General features: G+C 41.1%; 1 protein-coding gene across 1 annotated transcript in view; it reads right to left on the bottom strand.

Moving 5' to 3' along the window:
• LHFPL1 (LHFPL tetraspan subfamily member 1) overlaps nt 1–21,142 on the bottom strand; it is a 61,350-nt gene that overhangs the window by 20,152 nt on the left and 20,056 nt on the right. The window contains exon 3 of the mRNA XM_040265108.1: nt 19,483–19,581. Coding sequence (XP_040121042.1) covers nt 19,483–19,581 — 99 coding nt within the window. The remainder of the gene's footprint in view (nt 1–19,482; nt 19,582–21,142) is intronic.

Raw genomic sequence — 21,142 nt, forward strand, 5'->3', positions numbered from 1 at the left:
AAAGCAGAGATATTACTTTGCCAACAAAGGTCTGTTTAGTCAAAGCTATGGTTTTTCTAGCAGTCAGCTATGGATGTGAGAGTTGGACCACAAAGGAGGCTGAGCAATGAATAATTGATGCTTTCAAACTGTGGTGTTGGAGAAGACTCTTGAGAGTCCCTTGGATTGCAAGAAAATCAAACTAGTTAATCCTAGAGGAAATCAACCCTGAATATTAATTGGAAGGACTAATGCTGAACTGAAGCTCCAATACTTTAGCCACCTGATGCAAAGAGCTGACTCACTGAAAAGGACTCTGATGCTGGAAAAGATAGAAAGCAGGAGGAGAAGGGGACGACAGAGGATGAGATGGTTGTATGGCATCATCAACTCAATAGACATAGGTTTAAGCAAGTCTGGAAGATTGTGAAGGACAGGGAAGCCTCACATGCCACAGTCCATGGGGTCACAAAGACTGATACGACTGAGCGACTGAACAACAACAAGGTGAGGAAGGTGAGAAGGGTACTTTTGATCAAAGGGCAGAACACATGCAAGGTTGCCAAAGTTTGAAAGAACATGGTATTTTCAGGGTGGCTGGGCAAGAGAAACTTGGGTGGCGATGGAAATGATAGTTGGGGTCCCTATGGACCATGTAAAGGAATCTAGGATTTATCCTTAAGGCAGTGGGGAAACCATTGCCAATTAGTGAGAATGACACCAGATTTGCAGCTTTGAAACATCACTTTTGAACACAGAATGGGAGACAGATCAGGGCAGTCATGTGCAGTATCTTGAGGAATAGAGAGAGAGAAAGTCAGGGGCTGTTTTCTATAATCCAGATAAGAACTGATACTAAGGGAAAGAAGACAGATTATGGGGTTCTCACTGTATAACATTGCTAGCAGTATTTATTCCTTCTGATGACTGGCATCCTTATAGTTTGGGGTTGACATTACTGTGGTCATATTCATTAGGTAGCCATTGTTATATATATATCATGTCTCCTCAAATATATACATCATGTCTCCTCAAATAAACTACAAGCTCCTTGAAGACTGTAATCTTGAGTTCTGTGAATTACGTACAGTGCTCCATTCAGCATCTTGTATACAGTAAGTGTCCAGAGTATGCTTATTGAGTGACTGTTGTCTATTTTTGACATAATATTCAAATACTTATAAGTGCTAAAAAGCCAGACCTGGCAAGCTGACCTACCTCAGAACTCTGGAGTGAATGCACCCTCATTCCAGCTATTGACTTCATGCCATATCAGCAATGCCAGCTTTGTGTATCATCTATTTCCTTCCAGGTTCCACTGGTCAATAGATATAGGCCATACACACTTTCCTGAGATCCAGGATCCCTGAGCAATAACCAGTGCCTTGTCTCCCAGATGGCTCATTGGTAAAGAATCCGCCTGCTAATGCAGGAGACACAGGTTTGATCCCTGGTTTGAGAAGATCCCCTGAGGGAGGAAATGGCAACCCAGTCCAGTATTCTTGCCTGAGAAATTCCATGGACAGCAGAGCCTGGTAGACTACAGTCCATGGAGTCACAAAAGAGTCAGACAGGACTTAGAGACTAAACAATAACCAATGCCACAAATAATACAATATGTGTATTGCACTTTACAAGCTAGTTTTTCCATCCATTATCTCATTTAATTCTCTTCTGTTTGTTCATTCATCAAGTCCAAGTCAGAGGCAGGAATATTGTTATCAAGGAAGGAAATGAGCAGCCAGATGAAGTGTTTGACCAAGATTTTCACTTGGTCAGAGGGTAGAGACAGGACCAGGCCCACGTGTGCTTGGCAAGTCTGTGGTACAGGGAGAAGGGCCTGGGACGAGGATTACAAGGAACTGTGTTTGAAACCATGCCCTGTCATTTACCGAATCTCTAGGCAAGGCATTTAACCTTTCTGAGTTTCAGGTCGCCCATGGGGAAAGTAGAAGTGACACCACCTAGCTCTCAGAGCAGCTGTGAAGATCAAATGAGATGACACATATAAGGCACTTAGCATGGCACCTAGAATGATCAATACTTCTCAGCTCTGTTTTCTCTCAGCTGAACACTTTTCAATTAATTCACTAGTTCCCAAAAGTGTCTAGGAAGAGCTTTACAGCACAGATTCCTAGGCTCTACTCCAGATGTACAGAGTTGTTCTCTTTGGGGGGAGGGCCCAGATGATTCTGATGTACAGTGCACTGGGGAATCACCTGAACCAGATCATATTCAGAGCTTTTAGGTAAAAAGTAGGAGGGAATCAACATTTATTGAGAATCTACAGTATGCTCAGTGCAGTCGTAGGGGCTTTCATTTGAAAGATATATTTGTACACAATTCTTTCCAGTTCACCTGGATGGGGCTTGGAGAAGATGGTTTGGAAAAGTCATATGACACAATACACAGACATATATTTTCACCCCTGTATCATTAACTTAGCCAGAGAATTGATTTTAGCATGTGCAGAAGTTGTCCCCAGTTTTCTTTCTGTTTCCTGCCTTTGAAACACATTTAATTTTACTTAAAAAAAAATTCCTTCTGGGTCAGTCTAACATATAATAATAGCAGTTATCATTAACATTTACTGAGTGGAGACAGTACTAAATGTTTTAGGTATATAATTTCATTTTATCACAAGAACCCAGTGAAATGGTTGCTGCAGTATTAACACCCCTAATTAAAAAATTATACCACCTGACCACCTAACCTGCCTCTTGAGAAATCTATATGCAGGTCAGGAAGCAACAGTTAGAACTGGACATGCAACAACAGACTGGTTCCAAATCAGGAAAGGAGTACATCAAGGCTGTATATTGTCACCCTGCTTATTTAACTTATATGCAGAGTACCTCATGAGAAATGCTGGGCTGGCTGAAGCACAAGCTGGAATCAAGATTGCCAGGAATAATATCAATAACCTTAGATATGCAGATGACAGCACCCTTATGGCAGAAAGCGAAGAAGAACTAAAGAGCCTCTTGTTGAAAGTGAGAGAGGAGAGTGAAAAAATTGGCTTAAAATTAAACATTCAGAAAACTAAGATCATGGCATCTGGTCCCATCAGTTTAGTCACTCAGTCGTGTCTGACTCTTTGCGACCCCATGAATCACAGCACGCCAGGTCTCCCTGTCCATCACCAACTCCTGGAGTTCACTCAGACTCATATCCATCGAGTCAGTGATGCCATCCAGCCATCTCATCCTCTGTCATCCCCTTCTCCTGCTGCCTCCAATTCCTCCCAGCATCAGAGTCTTTTCCAATGAGTCAACTCTTCTCATGAGGTGGCCAAAGTACTGGAGTTTCAGCTTTAGCATCATTCCTTCCAAAGAAATCCCAGGGCTGATCTCTTTCAGAATGGACTGGTTGGATCTCCTTGCAGTCCAAGGGGCTCTCAAGAGTCTTCTCCAATACCACAGTTCAAAAGCATCAATTCTTCAGCGCTCAGCCTTCTTCACAGTCCAACTCTCACATCCATACATGACCACAGGTAAAACCATAGCGTTGACTAGACGGACCTTAGTCGGCAAAGAAATGTCTTTGCTTTTGAATATACTATCTAGATTGGTCATAACTTTTCTCCCAAGGAGTAAGTGTCTTTTAATTTCATGGCTGCAATCACCATCTGCAGTGATTTTGGAGCCCAAAAAGATAGTCTGGTACTGTTTCCACTGTTTCCCCATCTATTTCCCATGAAGTGATGGGACTGGATGCCATGATCTTCGTTTTCTGAATGTTGAGCTTTAAGCCAACTTTTTCACTCTCCACTTTCACTTTCATCAAGAGGCTTTTTAGTTCCCCTTCACTTTCTGCCATAAGGGTGGTGTCATCTGTATATCTGAGGTTATTGATATTTCTCCCGTCACTTCATGGCAAATAGATGGGGAAACAATGGAGACAGTGAGAGACTTTATTTTGGGGGGCTCCAAAATCACTGCAGATGGTGACTGCAACCATGAAATTAAAAGACGCTTGCTCCTTGGAAGAAAAATTATGACGAACCTATACAGCATATTAAAAAGCAGAGACATTACTTTGCCAAAAAAAGTCTGTCTAGTCAAAGCTATGGTTTTTCCAGTAGTCATGTATGGATGTGCGAGTTGGACTATAAAGAAAGCTGAGTGCCAAAGAATTGATGCTTCTGAACTGTGGTGTTGGAGAAGACTCTTGAGAGTCCCTTGGACTACAATGAGATCCAACCAGTCCATCCTAAAGGAAATAAGTCCTGAATATTCATTGGAAGGACTAATGCTGAACCTGAAATTTCAATACTTCGGCCACGATGTGAAGAACTGACTCATTTGATAAAAAAAAAAAAAAAAGAGTCAGTTCTCACCTGATGCCGGGGAAGATTGAAGGCAGGAGGAGAAGGGGACGACAGAGCATGAGATGGTTGGATGGCATCACCGACTCAATGGACATGAGTTTGAGTAAACTCCGAGAGTTGGCGATGGATACGGAGGCCTGGCATGCGTCCATGGGGTCGAAAAGAGCTGGACACGACTGAGTGACTGAACTGAACTGAATTAAAAAATGGTTTCTGATTTTAAAACGGAGGTTTAGGATACAGTATAATCCTTGAGTAGCAGGGAAAGACAAACACTCATTAAAGGTGAGGAGAACAAAGAAAGCCAATTTATAGAGGGAAATCGAGTGGAGGAAAACGGAAACAAAGAAATGAAGTGTGAATAATGTTCTTTGATCGCAGGACCAGAGGCAGGACCGGGAAAGCGGCAGAGAAAAGAAGAAATCCGCCTGACTTTACTGCCACCTCATGGTGGTCTGATGTATAGACAACTGGTTCACAATTCAGCCTTGTTTCTGTGAGCCTACGAGACCCTCTCCAGGACTCTGGATAAGGAAATAAAGCCAAGTGAAGCTGAGGACCTGCCCTTGGGGACTTTTTAGAGCTTGTCTCCCTCCAGGTGGCGCTAGTGGTAAAGAACCCACCTGCCAATGCATGAGACTTAAGAGACACCGGTTCGATCCCTGGGTCAGGAAGATCCCCTGGAGGAGGGCATGACAACCCACTCCAGTATTCTTGCCTGGAGAATCCCATGCACAGGGGAGCCTAGAGGGCTACAGTCCATGGGTCGCAAAGAGTCAGACACGACTGAAGTGACTTAGCACAGATAACACTCACTCTGACGTCACCAGGCTAGACACCACGCTAGAGATTAACTACTCCAGGGGTGAGCACCTCCTCTTAGATGGGGAATTTCAGGAAAGACAGAGATGTCTCTAAGAACCACCATTTTTTCTATTACATTCAAAATGAACATAGCTTAGCATTCCGTGAGATGTGTAGACTCTGATTACTTTTAGTTTGTCTCTATTTCTAATAGAAGATGGTCAGTGAAAAAACTTGCCCTGAATTTTAGCTACTGAAATGAGAGGGAGGAGGAAGTTACCAAAGCAGCTTTCTCATGTTTTATCACTTACACTTGTTGGGCATTGTTTTCATAAATCAGGTTCAAGTAGACTTTGTCATTTCATGAACACAACCATCTCTGAAAGGAGATAAAATTATCCTCACTTTAGCCATAGGGAAATAGGTGTAAAGAACTGGACTCTGCATGTGAAATCTATAAAAGCCAAAATCATAAAAAAATAGAATAAAATGGTTACCAGGGGCTGGGGGTGAAGAAATAGGACAGATGTTAAGGATACAAACTTGCAACAAATATTAAATAAGACCTTGAGATCTAATGCACAGTACAGTGAATATAGATAATAATACTGTATTATAGTCACCAAACTTGCTAAGAGACTAGAACATAATTATTCCAATCACTACAAAGAAATTATAATTACACAATGTAATATAGGTGCTCGTGATCACTACAATAAAATAAAGAACTAAATCACTTGGCTATGGTCACGCAGTAAGATGGCAACATAACCACTCTACAATTTGTTCATTCTACTCAATGCAACATTTAGAGAGTGCCAAGAGCGAGCCAAGTACCAGGGATCTGCAGTTGAATTAAGTTTCTCCCTCATCCACTGATTCCCTCCTTCCTCCTCCAGCTTAGCCCAGCTTCCGCTCAGGGTGGAGACTCCTCTCTGGGTGGAGACTCCTCTCTGAGTGAACTAGGAGGGCAACTGAAACACCTTAAGCAACACCTAAACCACAAGTTTTCTGGAAAGACTGGCTGCCCAGGGCATTCTAGTTGATGCTGCCCATCAATGAGATGCTTTTGGCAATGCCTTTGGCCAATCCTTGGACTCCACCCCCATGTTGTTGTTTAGTTGCTAAGTCATGTCTGACTCTTTGTGACCGAATGGACTGCAATACACAAGGCTTCCCTGTCCTCCACTATCTCCCAGAGTTTGCTCAAATTCATGTCCATTGAATTGGTGATGCCATGGATGACTGATACTAAAAGGCTCCTTTCTTCTAGGAGGGTTGCCTTAAGTCGATTGGCTTATTTCATCACTATCTTTCTGGTTTTTAAGAACAAAGTAAATATGAAATTGTAAATGTCTCCCCACAAAAGTAGGTGGGAGAGCCAGCACCGCATGACTGAAACCCTAAGACACCATTCCCATGGCTGACACCATTGGAGGCCTAGAGAAACACTTCTCTAAATCGGTTGACTTACCTCCTCAGGAGAAAAGATAATTGCATCCATATGCCATGAAGGTTTTTGGATTGTGCTAATGCTCATGTGGAAGTGAGAAACTGTTTAGAAAAACAGGGAGTGTATCTGGCTGGAAGGAAGGTTTAAATAAAAAAATAAAAACATATTATTTAACTTGTCAAATTCATCCCACATTAAGCATGTGTGAAGCAAGATAATTGGTTCTTTACATCAACAGCTAAATGTAGATTTGTGGGTTTTTTTTTTTATAAAAGCATCTAAAAATGTTGTGTAACATTTTTAGAAAACACATAAAATAGAAGATTTAAAAGGATAAAAAAGGTAGACAGGTCATGACAGGGAGCTCAGTAGGTATTGGGGGCCTCTGGTTGTTCATCAGCTAGTCCAAGGCTCTCTATGTCAAAACAGGGAAACCAAGGCTCAGAATGGGAAAGTGATATGCCCAAGTAAGATCAGGAAAATTAAAACCCAACTGTTCTGAAACCCAGGCAGGGGCTGTTTCTACCACACTCTGCTGCCCCTCTGTGGACATGAGCATGTATTAACCTGTTCTATTGTGCTCTGGTGAGCACAAGAACACTCCGTCCCTAAAGAAGGAAACTGGCAGAGAGGAAAGGTAACAGGAAATCCCTGTAAACTGAAACCATAAAAGATAAACCCCGAGTCACCGTAAAAGGCTTTGAACTGGCAAGAATGACAGGAAATGATGGGAAAATAGAGGAAATGGGCTTCTGAGGGAGGAAACAGGGAGCACACACAAGGCCTTTAGGTAGACTCTATTGTGGGCCATTATCAAGCTGACTGGGTCCCTCCCACCCTCCCTCCCAGAAGTCAAGCCTGGGACATCTTCTCCAAAGAGGCTCTTGAGAAATGGGCTGATTACCTACTAACAGCAGGTTATATTTAGTGCAACCTAAGCAAAGAACTAAAGAGCCTCTTGATGAATGTGAAAGAGGAGAGTGAAAAAGTTGGCTTAAACCTCAACATTCAGAAAACTAAGATCATCGCATCTGGTCCCATCACTTCATGGCCAATAGATGGGGAAACAATGGAAACAGTGACAGACTTTATTTTGGGGGGCTCCAAAATCACTACAGATGGTGACTGCAAGCAAGAAATTAAAAGATGCATACTCCTTGGAAGAAAAGCTATGACCAACCTATACAGCATATTAAAAGCCAGAGACATTACTTTGCCAACAAAGGTCTGTCCAGTCAAAGCTATGGATTTTCCAGTAGTCATGTATGGATGTGAGAGTTGAACTGTAAAGAAAGCTGAGTGCTGAAGAATTGATGCTTTTGAACTGTGGTGTTGGAGAAGACTCTTGAGAGTCCCTTGGACTGCAAGGAGATCCAACCAGTCCATCCTAAAGGAAATCAGTCCTGAATATTCATTGGAAGGACTGATGCTGAACCTGAAACTCCAATACTTTGGCCACCTGATGCAAACAACTGACTCACTGGAAAAGATCCTGATGCTGGGAAAGATTAAAGGCAGGAGAAGGGGACAACAGAGATTGGATGGCATCACCAACTTGATGAGTTTGAGCAAGCTCCGGGAGTTGGTGAAGGACAGGGAAGCCTGGTGTGCTGCAGTCCATGGGGTCGCAGAGTCAGACACGACTGAGTGACTGAACTGACTGACTGAGTGTACTAAATGTTTTTATGCATGTTTTACTTCACTTAGCCTTCTTAATAACCTTAGGAAAAAACATATTTTTATCCATCCCTATTAATGGAAATGCAGAGAGGTTGACTAGTGCACCCAGAGATGCACAACTATTTAAGTGGCAGGGCTCACATTTGAACCCAGGTCTTTCTACTATTAGCCTGTGTTGTTATTCATCATGCTTTGTACAAGTGGCTCTTTGCTGTAATAGAGGCTTTTTCTGAAAACTAAAGTGCTGAGAACCTTTTCATTTCAATAACTGGTATCATTACAATGATGATGATGATGATGATACCAGACAACAACTATTGACAGGCTACTAGAGTCCAAACCCTGTACTAGGTGTTTTGCATGTGTGATGCCATCTGATCCTCACAACAACCCCAGGAAGTAGCAATAAGCTCCCAACTGCTAAAAGATTTGCCCAAGGTCACAGAACTAAAGGTGTAGTGATGATAAAGCCCACTCTTACCACTAGCCAATCCTCTCATGGGTTCTTCTCTGGCTCCTACTCTTGGTGAAGCCAATTAAAGGCTTGGTGAAGGTGGCATTAAATGCATCAAAGCTAAAGCTGAACCAAGATAGATTCATTTGTATGGATCAAGTCCATGAAATTTTTATTTGATATCTAGAGTTCAATTAACAACCATCAAAACACTTTTCTCAGCTTATATCTTTCATTCACTTAGTCAAATTTTGTGAGGAAATTTGCACTTGGCTATTGCTGGCAGCCGTTGTCTGACTCTTCCCTTCTTACTGAATAGGTGATACATTTAACAAACAGATATTGGATTGCCATTGAGCAACATCTTAGTAGTATATATGAGGATCAGTGGGCTAGTCTCAAATCCCTAGTGGGGACTTGAGAAAGTCACTGTGCTTTTTGAATCTTATTAGCTATAAATGAGACCACTGATTGATCTACATGGTCCCTCTCCTTGTAGGTTTCAGTTCAAGCTCATGATTCTTTTTCTCTATTTAAAATATGATTCATTAATTTCTTATTTTTATTGAGATACAGTTGACATATAAAATTATATTAGTTTCAGATGTACAACATAATGATTCACTATATGCATATATTATGAAATGATCACCAGAGTAAGTCTAGTTAACATCCATCACCACACATTTTTTTCTTATGAAGAGAAATTTTAAGATCTACTCTTTTAGCAACTTTCAAATATACAATACAGTATCATAAAATATGACTTCCCTGATGGCTCAGATGGTAAAGAATCTGCCTGCAGTGCAGGAAACCCAGGTTTGGCCCCTGGGTCAGGAAGATCCCCTGGAGAAGGGGGTGGCTACCCACTCCAGGATTCTTGCCTGGAAAATCCCATGGAGAGAGGAGCCTGGTGGGCTACAGTCCATGGGGTCATAGAGTCAGATGTGACTATCATTAACTACAGTAACCATGCTATACATTATGTTGCTAGTACTTATACATTTTATAAACAGAAGTTTGTATCTTTTGACTCTATTTACCCATTTCACCCAGTGCCCACTTCTGGCCTCTGGCAATGTCCAACCTATTTTCGGTATCTAAGAATTTATTTTTATCTTTTGTCGTTGGTTGTTTTTTTCAGATCATACAGTACTTGTATTTGTCTGTCTGACTGACTGATATTTCACTTAGCATAATGCCCTCAAGGCCAATCCATGTTGTTGCAAATGTCAAGATTTCCTTGCTTTCTAAGGCTGAATAATATTCCTTTGTATACATTTTCTTTATACATTCATTCACTGGTGGACATAGTAAGGTTGTTGCTATGTCATGTCTACTATGAATAGTTCTGCAATGAACATAGGGGTACATATATCTTTTCAAGCAAGAACCTTTGTTTCCTTTGAATAAATACCCAGAAGTGGAATTGTTAGATCATATGATAGTTCTATTTTTAATTTTTTGAGTAACCTCCATACTGTTCTCCATAGTGGCTATACCAATTTACATTCCCACCAACAGTGCACAAATGTTCCTTTTTCTCCGCATCCTTACCAACACTTATTATTTCCTGTATTTTTTGATGATAGCCATTCTGACAGGTGTGAGGTGATATCTTACTGTGGATTTTATTTGCATTTCCTTGATGATTCGTGATGTTGAGCACCTTTCCGTGTACCTGTTGGACAACTGTCATCTGCATGTCTGTTTTTGAAAAATGTCTATTCATATCCTCTGACCATATTTAAATTAGATTATTTTAAATTACTGATTTATATGACTTTTCTCTCTCTACATATATATAAACGTATGTATATAAGATACTAGCAGCTTATCAGATATATGATTTGCATATATTTTCTTCCATTTGGTAGGTTACATTTCATTTTGTTGATGGTTTCCTTTGCTGTACAGAAGTTGTTTAGTCTGATGTAGTTCCACTTGTTTAATTTTGCTTTTGGTGCCTTTGTGTTTGGGGTAAAATCCAAAAAAAAAAAAAAAAATCATTGCCAAGATCCATGTCAGGGAGTCTACTGCCTATGTTTTTCTGCTAGGAGTTTTATGGTTTTAGGTCTTATGTTAAAGTCTTTAATCCAATTTGAGTTACTTTTTATGTATGGTGTAAGATGTGGTCCAGTTTCATTCTTTTGCACATGGACATCAAGTTTTCCTGATACCATTTATTGAAGAGACTACCCTTTTCCCATTGTATATTCTTGGTTCCATTATCACAGATTAACTGACCCATGTGTGGGTTTATTTCTGAGCTCTGTATTCTCTTCCATTGATCTATGTGTCTGTTTTTACCCCAACACTATACTGCTTTTGACTACTATAACTTTGTAATATAGTTTGAAATCAGGAAGTGTGGTGCCTCTAGCTTTGTTCTTCTTTCTCAAGATTGCTTTGGTTATTCAGGGTGTTGTGTGGTTCCATACAAGTTAATGTTTTCTTTAAATGAAGAAAAAGAAGTCAATTCCCTAAACTTGACTGGTGAGTAAGAGCCAGGTAAGTGATTTTCCAGCGGGGTAGAGCAGTCACTAGGGGAGGACTGGGACTCCCATGGCACCTGGAAGATGGACTGAGAAATAGGAGAGCAGATCCTAGAAACAAGAGAAGGTTGGAAAGAACGAGTTCAAACTTTTGGAAGGCAAGGGGGTTGAGATATAGTTTGCAACTGTAAGTTTTTATTTTGAGATCTGTATCTTCCCTCTCTGCCTCAGATTGTTTATCTGACACACACACACACACACACCCCCAAATACATACACACACATACAATCTCTTTCTCTCAAGAAGATAAAACACACATAAGGAGTAGATATCCCAGAACACCAGAGAGAGACCTTAGGTAGACTGCATATGATCTTAGAATTTGGAACACCAAAACTTTTCTGTATATCTTTATATCGTTCTTCTATGATCAAGTTTTACAGGACCATTTAGGTGCCTTTATGATGCAAGTCAAACTCAGAGGCACTTTAAAATTTCCCATGAATTTTCATTCCATTGAAACTCTTTGAGAATTCCATCAAGTCCAGCCACTGCCTTATTTATTTGTACTCTGATTATAGTAAAAGATTGATAGGGAACTCAGGCTGAGTCCAGGTGGTGGGGGCGGGGGAGACAGGATGCAATGCTGGGTATTTTCCATGGTGTTTCTAACATTTGTTTCTGAAAACAATAGAGCTAAAGTGTATTTTAAGGGGAAAAAAATCTCAAATGACTCAAGACGCACACTCACCAATAGAGAGGGGGAGAGTCAATGTAGTACGCACAGGACAGTGAATCAGGAGACAGGCTCCGCTCATAGTTCTGACTTTAACTTACTATGTGACCTTATACAAATTGCCATACCTCTCAGGATTTCCTCATTATAAAATAGGCATATTGCCATCTTCTGTGCATGCACTTTTGAGGATCACATTATCTCATATTCATGAGAACACATTGCAAATGTGATGCATTCATAAAGTACAAAGAGACCTTACCTTAGAATCACATGCTAAAGATAACACAATGGTTTTATAAACTAGCTTGAAAACAGCAATCTGACATTAGAAGTATTTGGCTTCTCTCAATTCTCAATGGGGCTCATTTGTGTACCCAACACTTATAGGCCATTGGGTATGAAGGAATCCCATAATAGTTCTGTAGCTCTAAGAGGATTTGAATATCACAGCAAAGCTGAAGTATGTGTATTAGGACATCAGTTGAAATCAACTGAAATATCTGCTTCTATTGTCCTTCCTATCCCCTTCATCTCTCTCAGACCAGTCAGGGTAAGAAACTTTGTTCCTAGGGTAGGGTCCATGTCTTTCTTGGCTCTGAGTCTCTCCCTTCCCAAAATACAGAGCACATAGTAGGGTACAGAGCCTAGAGCAGAATCAAAGTAATGCCATCATTTGACTCTCTACTCCCCAGGACATTCTACTTTGTTAGGAAGCCCATCACCTATTTTAAGTCAAATACTGTGCTAGGTCATTCAATATACTTTTTCTTATTTCATTGCAACTACAACCCTCTATGATTAGCCCACCAGGCTCCTCTGTCCATGGAATTTTCCAGGCAAGAATATTGGAGCGGGTCACCGTTTCATTCTCCAGGGGACCTTCCCGAACCAGGGCTCAAGCTCGCGCCTCCTGCACCTCCTGCGTTGCCAGGCAGATTCCTCACCATCGATCCACCTTGAAAACCCCATGGCATCATTAGTATCCCCCGTTCCACAGAGAAGGAAACTGAGACGCAGACATCAACTGACTTTACCCCACACGTGGCAGAGCCTGGATACCAACCAAGTTGTTTGACTCCAAACTCTGATCTTCCCATATACCATGCTGCCTCTCGAGGAAAAGAGAACAAAAGCCTGGATACTGGACACTCAGGGTACTTTTCTCCTCGTTTATCAACCATCCTCAGTATCTAAGGTATGTGAGAATGCTTCCACACTACCTGAATTTCCAGAGTATTAAAGAAAGGTCTAAGAAGAAAGGCTGTCCTTCTAGCATTAGCATTCCCAAATCTTGTTATTCGCAAGCTTGGTATTCCTGTCACATCACAAAATATTTCTTTTAAATTCTATTACATCTTTTACCATTGCTCCTGGCACCTCTATATTACAAGGGAACAACTGCTAACAGAATTGTCATTGTCATGTATGCTTGGCCAGGTGACTAGAAATGGGTCAAGAATGGCACATGTTTTTAGTGTTAACCAGGAAGCTGTCTATTGTCACCCTGCTTATTTAACTTCTATGCAGAGTCCATCATGAGAAACGCTGGACTGGAAGAAACACAAGCTGGAATCAAGATTGCCAGGAGAAATATCAATAACCTCAGATATGCAGATGACACCACCCTTATGGCAGAAAGTGAACAGGAGCTAAAAAGCCTCTTGATGAAAGTGAAAGAGGAGAGCGAAAAAGTTGGCTTAAAGCTCAACATTCAGAAAACAAAGATCATGGCATCCGGTCCCATCACTTCATGGGAAATAGATGGGAAAACAGTGGAAACAGGGTCAGACTTTACGTTTTTGGGCACCAAAATCACTGCAGATGGTGACTGCAGCCATGAAATCAAAAGACGCTTAGTCCTTGGAAGAAAGTTATGACCAACCTAGATAGCATATTCAAAAGCAGAGACATTACTTTGCCGACTAAGGTCCGTCTAGTCAAGGCTATGGTTTTTCCTGTGGTCATGTATGGATGTGAGAGTTGGACTGTGAAGAAGGCTGAGCGCCGAAGAATTGATGCGTTTGAACTGTGGTGTTGGAGAAGACTCTTGAGAGTCCCTTGGACTGCAAGGAGATCCAGCCAGTCCATCCTAAAGGAGATCAGTCCTGGGTGTTCATTGGAGGGACTGATGTTGAAGCTGAAACTCCAATACTTTGGCCACCTGATGCGAAGACCTGACTCATTTGAAAACACCCTGATGCTGGGAAAGATTGAGGGCAGGAGGAGAAGGGGACGACAGAGGACGAGATGGTTGGATGGCATCACCGACTTAATGGACATGAGTTTGGGTAAACTCCAGGAGTTGGTGACGGGCAGGGAGGCCTGGCGTGCTGTGGTCCATGGGGTCACAAAGAGTCGGACACAACTGAGTGATTGAACTGAACTGAACTGAAGGAAGGTCCTAATATAGGGGCATGTTATTGGAGAATATGGGCAACAAATACAAGCCTCAGAAGAATAAGAGACATGAGCAGTTGGAAGAATGCAACAGTGAATCAAAAAAGGAACTAGGAGGACTTGCCTCAAGCAAAATTCTGTAATTCCTTCATCCCTGTGGATTCACAGAGCAGTGTTTAGTGCACTAAGGAGATGGGCACTGTTGTCCTTAGGCAAATATATGGTGCAGGAGAGAAGGTTAAATAAAGGAGATGAGCAAATTAATGATCCTCTGGTAAACACAATCGAAGGCCACCAACTTGGGACAGAGACAGCCATAAACAAAATTGCCCTTTTGGAAACTAAGTCCTTAGCGGTGGTGATTGGTGCAGAAAATTGCCAAATGATTACATGCAACTCACATCTCCAGTTTTTCACTCTGGTATTTTATTGCTACATTAATCAAAGCACCAACTGATTGTATTAGAATAATATTATGCCCATACCAAAATCCAGCCAACATTTCAAGAAACAAATCTACAGGTTAACAAATATAGATGTAAAAATCCTTAGCAAAATATGAGCAAACCAAACCCAGCAACATATAAAATGGATTACACACCATGATCAATTAGGATTTGTCCCAGAAATTCAAGGTTGGTTTAATATATGAAAATCAATCAATAAATACATATGATTATCTCAGTAAGTGTAGAAAAATCACTTGACAAAATTCAGCATCTTTTCATAATGAAAACACAACACTAGGGACAGATAAAAGGGAACTTTTTCAACCCAATAAAAGCCATCTATGAAAATAGCCTATGCATGCATGTTCAGTCACTTTAGTCATAGCCAACTCTTTGCAACCCTATGGACAGTAGCCCATCAGGCTCCTCAGTCCATCAGATTCTCCAGGCAAGAATACTGGAGTGGTTTGCCCTACCCCCCTCCAGGGGATCTTCCTGAAACAGGGATCAAACCCATGTCTTCTGTCTCCTGCATTGCAGACAGATTCTTTACTGCTGAGACACTGGGAAAGTCCAAAAATAGCCTAGCCAACATCAATACTTAGTGGTGAAAAACTGGATGATTTACCCATAAGATCACAGATAAGACAAGGATGTGCACTCTCACAAGTTCTATTCAACATTATCCTGGAGGTTCAAGCCAGGGCAATTACACAAGGAAAAGATTGGAAAGGAAGATGTAAAACTTCTCTCTTCTCAGATGACATAATCAGGTATATAATAAATCCTAAGCAATCCACTAAAAAATCATTAGAATTAGCAAAGGTGTTCTGCAAGTTTGCAGGATACAAGGTCAATCCAGAAAAGTCATTTGTATTTCTATACACTAACATGGGCTTCCCAGGTGGCACTAGTGGTGAAAAACCCACCTGCCAAAGCAGGAGAGGCAAGAGACCCAGGCTCGATCCTTGGATTGGGAAGATCCCTTGGAGAAGGGCATGGCAACCCACTCCAGTATCCTTGCCTGGAGAATCCCATGGACAGAGGATCCTGGCTACAGTCCATAGGATGGCCCAGAGTCAGATATGACTGAAGCGACTTAGCACACACACATACACCAACAATGAGCAATCCAAAACTAAAATTAAGAAAACAATTCCATATACAATGTCATCAAAAACAACAGAATACCTAGGGATATATGTCAGCAAACAAATTGTAAGACCTGTATACTTAAAACTAAAAAATATCATCAAAAGAGATTTAAGATAACCTGATTCACTGGAACATCATCTTGTGTTCATGGGTTGGGAAACTTAATATGGCTAAAGAGGTTATATACTCCAAATTGATGTATAGATTCACTCCAATCTCTATCAAAATCCCAGCTCACTTTTTTACAGAAATTGACAAGCTGAACCTAAAATTCACAGGGAAACACAAGGGGGCCAGAGTAGCCAAAACAATCTTCATAACTTTAGATTTGGCACTACTAATTGTATTCTTAGATATGACACCAAAAATACAAGCCACAAGAGAAAAATTAGATAAAAGCAGATTTCATTAAAATTAAATAATTTTGTATTTCAAAGGATGTCAGCAAGAAAGTGAAAATACAACCTACAAAATGAGAAAAAGTAATTGCAAATCATATATCTGAAAGGGGTCTAGTGTCCAGAATACGTTAAGAATTCTTACAACTCAACACAAAAAGACAAATAACCCAGTTAAAAATCAGCAGAGGATTTGAATAGGCATTTCTCCAAAGATATAGAAATGGCCAATAAGTAAATGAAAAAATGCTTAACATCAGTCATGGAGGGAAATGAAAATTAAAGTCACAATGAGATATCATTTCACACACATTAGGATGGCTATAATTTTAAAAATGTAAAATAAGTATTGGTGAAGATGCTAGAAAATTGGAACCCTTGTACATTGCTGGTGGAAATGTAAAATGATGCATCCACTTTGGAAAACCACTTGCAAGGTCCTCAGAAGGCTTAAATATAGAATTATCATTTGACATAGTAATTCTGTGCCTATCTAGACATACACCCAAAAGAAATAAAAATAGATTTCCATACAAAAATGTGTACACAAATTGTTATAGCAGTATTATTCACTATAGCCCCAAAGTAGAAAGGCCAAAGTATACATCAACTGCTGCCACTGCTGTTGTTGCTGCTCCTAAGTCACTTCAGTCGTGTCCAACTCTGTGTGACCCCATAGACGGCAGCCCACCAGGCTCCTCTGTCCCTGGGATTCTCCAGGCAAGAATATTGGAGTGGGTTGCCATTTCCTTCTCCAATGCATGCATGCATGCTAAGTCACTTCAGTCTGACTCTGCGAAACCCTATGGACAGCAGCCCACCAGGCTCTTCTATCCACGGGATTCTCTAGGCAAGAATACTGGAGTGGGTTGCCATTTCCTTCTCCATACATCAACTGATAAGTGGATAAATAAAATATAGCTATACAATGGAATATTATTCTTCCACGAAAGGCAGAAGTACTGATATGTTACAACATGGATGAACCTTGAAAACATTATGCTAAGTAAAAGGAGTCAGACCTACAAAGCCACATGTTATATGATTCCATTTATCTGAAATGTCCAGAACAGGCAAATATAAATTGACAGTGGTTGCCATGGGCTGGGCACAGGGAGGAATGAGAAGTGGCTGCTAATGGGTAAGGAGTTTCTTTTGGGGATTGTGAAAATATTCTGAAATTGGATAGTAGTGATGATTGTACAACCATGTGAATATAATAAAACCCACTAATTGTATACTTTAAAAGGGCAAATTTTATACTATGCAAATTTTATATAAATAAAACTGTTACTTTTTTCAGTTAAAAAAATAAACCTTACTTTTTAGAGCAGTCTTAGGTTCACAGCAAAGTTGAGCAGACAGTTACAGAGATTTCTCCTCTGCACCCTGTCCCACACACTCCCGACCACCCTCACTGTCAACATCCCACAATGGAGTGGAAAACTGTTTATAATTGATGAATCAACATTGACACATCATAACCACCCAAAGTCCATAGGGTATATTACAAATCACTCGTGGTATCATACATTCAATATGCTTGGACAAAGGTGCTTAGTCACTCAGTTGTGTCCAACTCTTTGCAACCCGATGGACTTTAGCCCACCAGGCTCCTGTGTCCATGGGATTCTCCAGGAAGAATCCTGGAGTGGGTTGCCATTTCCTTCTCCAGGGGATCTTCCTGACCCAGGGATCAAACCCAGATCTCCTGTGTCTCTGGCATTGGCAGATGGATTCTTTACCACTGAGCCACCTGGGTGTGTCCACCATTATAGTAGATACTCAGTCTGACAGAATAGTTTCACTGCCCTAAAAATGCTCTGTTAAAGCCATTATTTATTTTTTTTTAAAGTAGAATTATAGGAGTAAGAACCCAGTAGGAGATGTGTGCTAAATCTTCAGCTTTCTCTACCCTGGTTAGCAGCATCAGTGTCTTGCTTCTTTTTTCTTCAGTCCCTGCCCCCACAGTTTCTTTTTGAATTTCTTTACTCCTTCCTTCACCTATGGCAGAATCATTGTGTTTACCAGTCAGCCCTACCCTGAGCCAGGAACACTGGACATGCATGCTAGGGTCTTCATTTTGTCACATATTCTTTACAGCCCTTTCCTTATGTTTGTTCAGTAAACATCCCCCTCCAAAAATGAGTCAGGTAAGGCTCAAAAAACAGTCTGAGGCAACAGAGAGAAAAGGGAAGTATGGGAGCATAAGCTACAGCGAATGGGTGGCCTCATTGTTCCAAAATCCTCGACTACAATTGAAAATACTCAAGGAAACCTAGACATTCCATCCTGGTAGTTTGGACAAGTATTTTGAAATCTTCCAGGTAGAGTCTAATCTATTCCCAGTTCACAATAATGAATTTAAGCCATTCTCAGAGAAGTTGGCAACCATAGAAGAGTCCAAAGTTATTTCTGTCACCCATTTTAATATTTAACACCTCTTGTCATTAACATGCCAGTAACAATGTAAAAATGCCAGTAACAATTCCCAATGTTTAACTTAGGTTCCTAATGCATGATATAAAACAAATTATGTCTTGTTATATGCTCAGTGGAGAGTGAGAAGAGATACTATTGATTTGTATTTGGAAAATAGTTGCCTAGAAAGAAATACTAATAGAGTCTAGGACTTATTCAAAGGATGACAGATCTGCAGTCTCTAAGCATTTAGAATCCCTCTGTAGATAAAACTGAAACTGTTAGTTGCTCAGTCATGTCTATCTCCTTGCGAACCCATGGACTGTGGCCCACTAAGCTCCTTTGTCCATGGGATTCTCCAGACAAGAATACTGGAGTAAGCTGCCATTTCCTTCTCTAGGGCATGTTCTGGACCCAGGGATCAAACCCAGGTCTCCTGCATTGCAGGCAAATTCTTTGCCATCTGAGTCACCAGGGAAGCTCTCTGTAGACAGGGAGAAAATCGGTCTGGGTAAAAGTACATAAGGGTGTGGTAAGACATCGTTAAAGAAGCAGAATTTATGTTCAATCCTTGTAAATTATCAAGGCCACATGAGACTGAGCAAGATACCACTTCCCACAAGCTAACACAATGAGAGACTCAGGCAAGCACCACTAGCAAGGCCCCTCTAAGAGCACTTTGAGAAACTGATTCCCCATCACTGCCATCTTGCACAAACCATCTTACCTAACTGAAATTGATTGGAGACATTCCCACACGTTTGCATTATCTCCGGGCTATTCCATCCTAAGGGGTATAATGCACAGCCTGAGCTTATCAGCAGTCCTGGAAAAAAAAATACACACAGGCAGAAAAAAATACAACAAGCCTCTGTCATCCCAACATCCCCTCTGGATTAGCTCAGCTCAAATTCTGCCTCTTTCACTCAGAGTTTACCTTTCCTCTTTTACCCTAGATATCTATGACACTATCAACTCAACAGGATGTCTTTACTGTGTCATGGGTGGTGAGCTGCAACAGATAATAAAGGGGCCAGCTCATAAAAAAAGGACAGTATTGGGGATTGAGACCAACCAATGTACATTTAACAGCCCAAATGTTTTTGACAATGATTCACAAAGCTGAGTTGGCCTCTCTAACCAGAGTCCTCTTCTATCTTGGTCTGATTTACAAAGAACAACAAGGTAGAGACAGCTACTTGTCCCTACAATTCAGCCTTTTCTAAGAGTCAGGTCAGTCCCTACTAGTTGAAGATAGGTCATGATTTCTGTAACTTGAAATCAGTTGCCAGACTGAGATCTACACAAAGTATATACATTATGCAGGCTTCTACTGGTGAGCAGGGGACCACATTCCCTCCTCCAGAAACGCTTCTGAGAGACCATTTCAGCTTCATGCTAAACATTCCTACTTTCTTTAGCTTTCAAAACCTTCCACTGTGCCCCTTGCCTTCATCTCTTTCTGCCCCTTCGCTTCATCTGTCATTTAATTATTAGAGGGCAACTCTGTGCAATCTTAGTGATAACCTTACTGTTCTGACCAGAGATATAAATCTGGGTCTACTTGTTGGCACTGCCTTTTAAGGACATTTGTGTCAACTACAGCTCTTGTTTGCTGCCTAGGTTTATATTTTGTAACCTGGGATCCACTACTCCTTGCCTTTGGTGATCGTGAATTGGACTAAGCATTGGCATCTGACACAAGAGCAACCAAATTCATTGGCTGGCCAGTAATGGGTGATATATCATGCTCTGAAGAGAATAGCTGGGCCAGATTCTTGTCTCTGGAAATTTTAGGAACACAAACGCACTAGTTAGCAGATGGAGCAGAAGATAGGGAAAAACACCGGGAGGTAAAATCAAGTCTGTGTCAAGCTGAAGCCAAGTTTAATCCAAAGTTATGAATAGACAGCAGTTCTGGAGAAGCTGAGCAAACTGATTGGTAAAAGAAGAGAACACAGTGGCAGAAATCAGATACATCATGAAGGGAAACTCCATACTGTTCCTGAAAGAGTTAGGGAATTCAGTCCTTGTCAGTGGCGTTCCACTTTTCTTATGTTATAATAAATCCCCCTTTTCATTGGAGAACTCATGTCTCCACTACTTACAACCAAGAGAGTCTAACTACAAGAATGCTATACTTGAGTGCTACACCACAGGTCATGGGATGGTCACCTACCACGAGTGTGGATGCAGAACCTAATATAGTATGCTGCTGCTGCTAAGTCACTTCAGTCCTGTCCGACTCTGTGCAACCCCAGAGATGGCTCCCCCGTCCCTGGGATTCTCCAGGCAAGAACACTGGAGTGGGTTGCCATTTCCTTCTCCAATGCAGGAAAGTGAAAAATGAAAGGGAAGTCGCTTAGTCATGTCCGACTCTTCACGAC

The sequence above is a fragment of the Oryx dammah genome, unplaced genomic scaffold, assembly GCF_014754425.2.
Source record: "Oryx dammah isolate SB20612 unplaced genomic scaffold, SCBI_Odam_1.1 HiC_scaffold_23, whole genome shotgun sequence".
Classification (NCBI taxonomy): Eukaryota; Metazoa; Chordata; class Mammalia; order Artiodactyla; family Bovidae; genus Oryx; species Oryx dammah.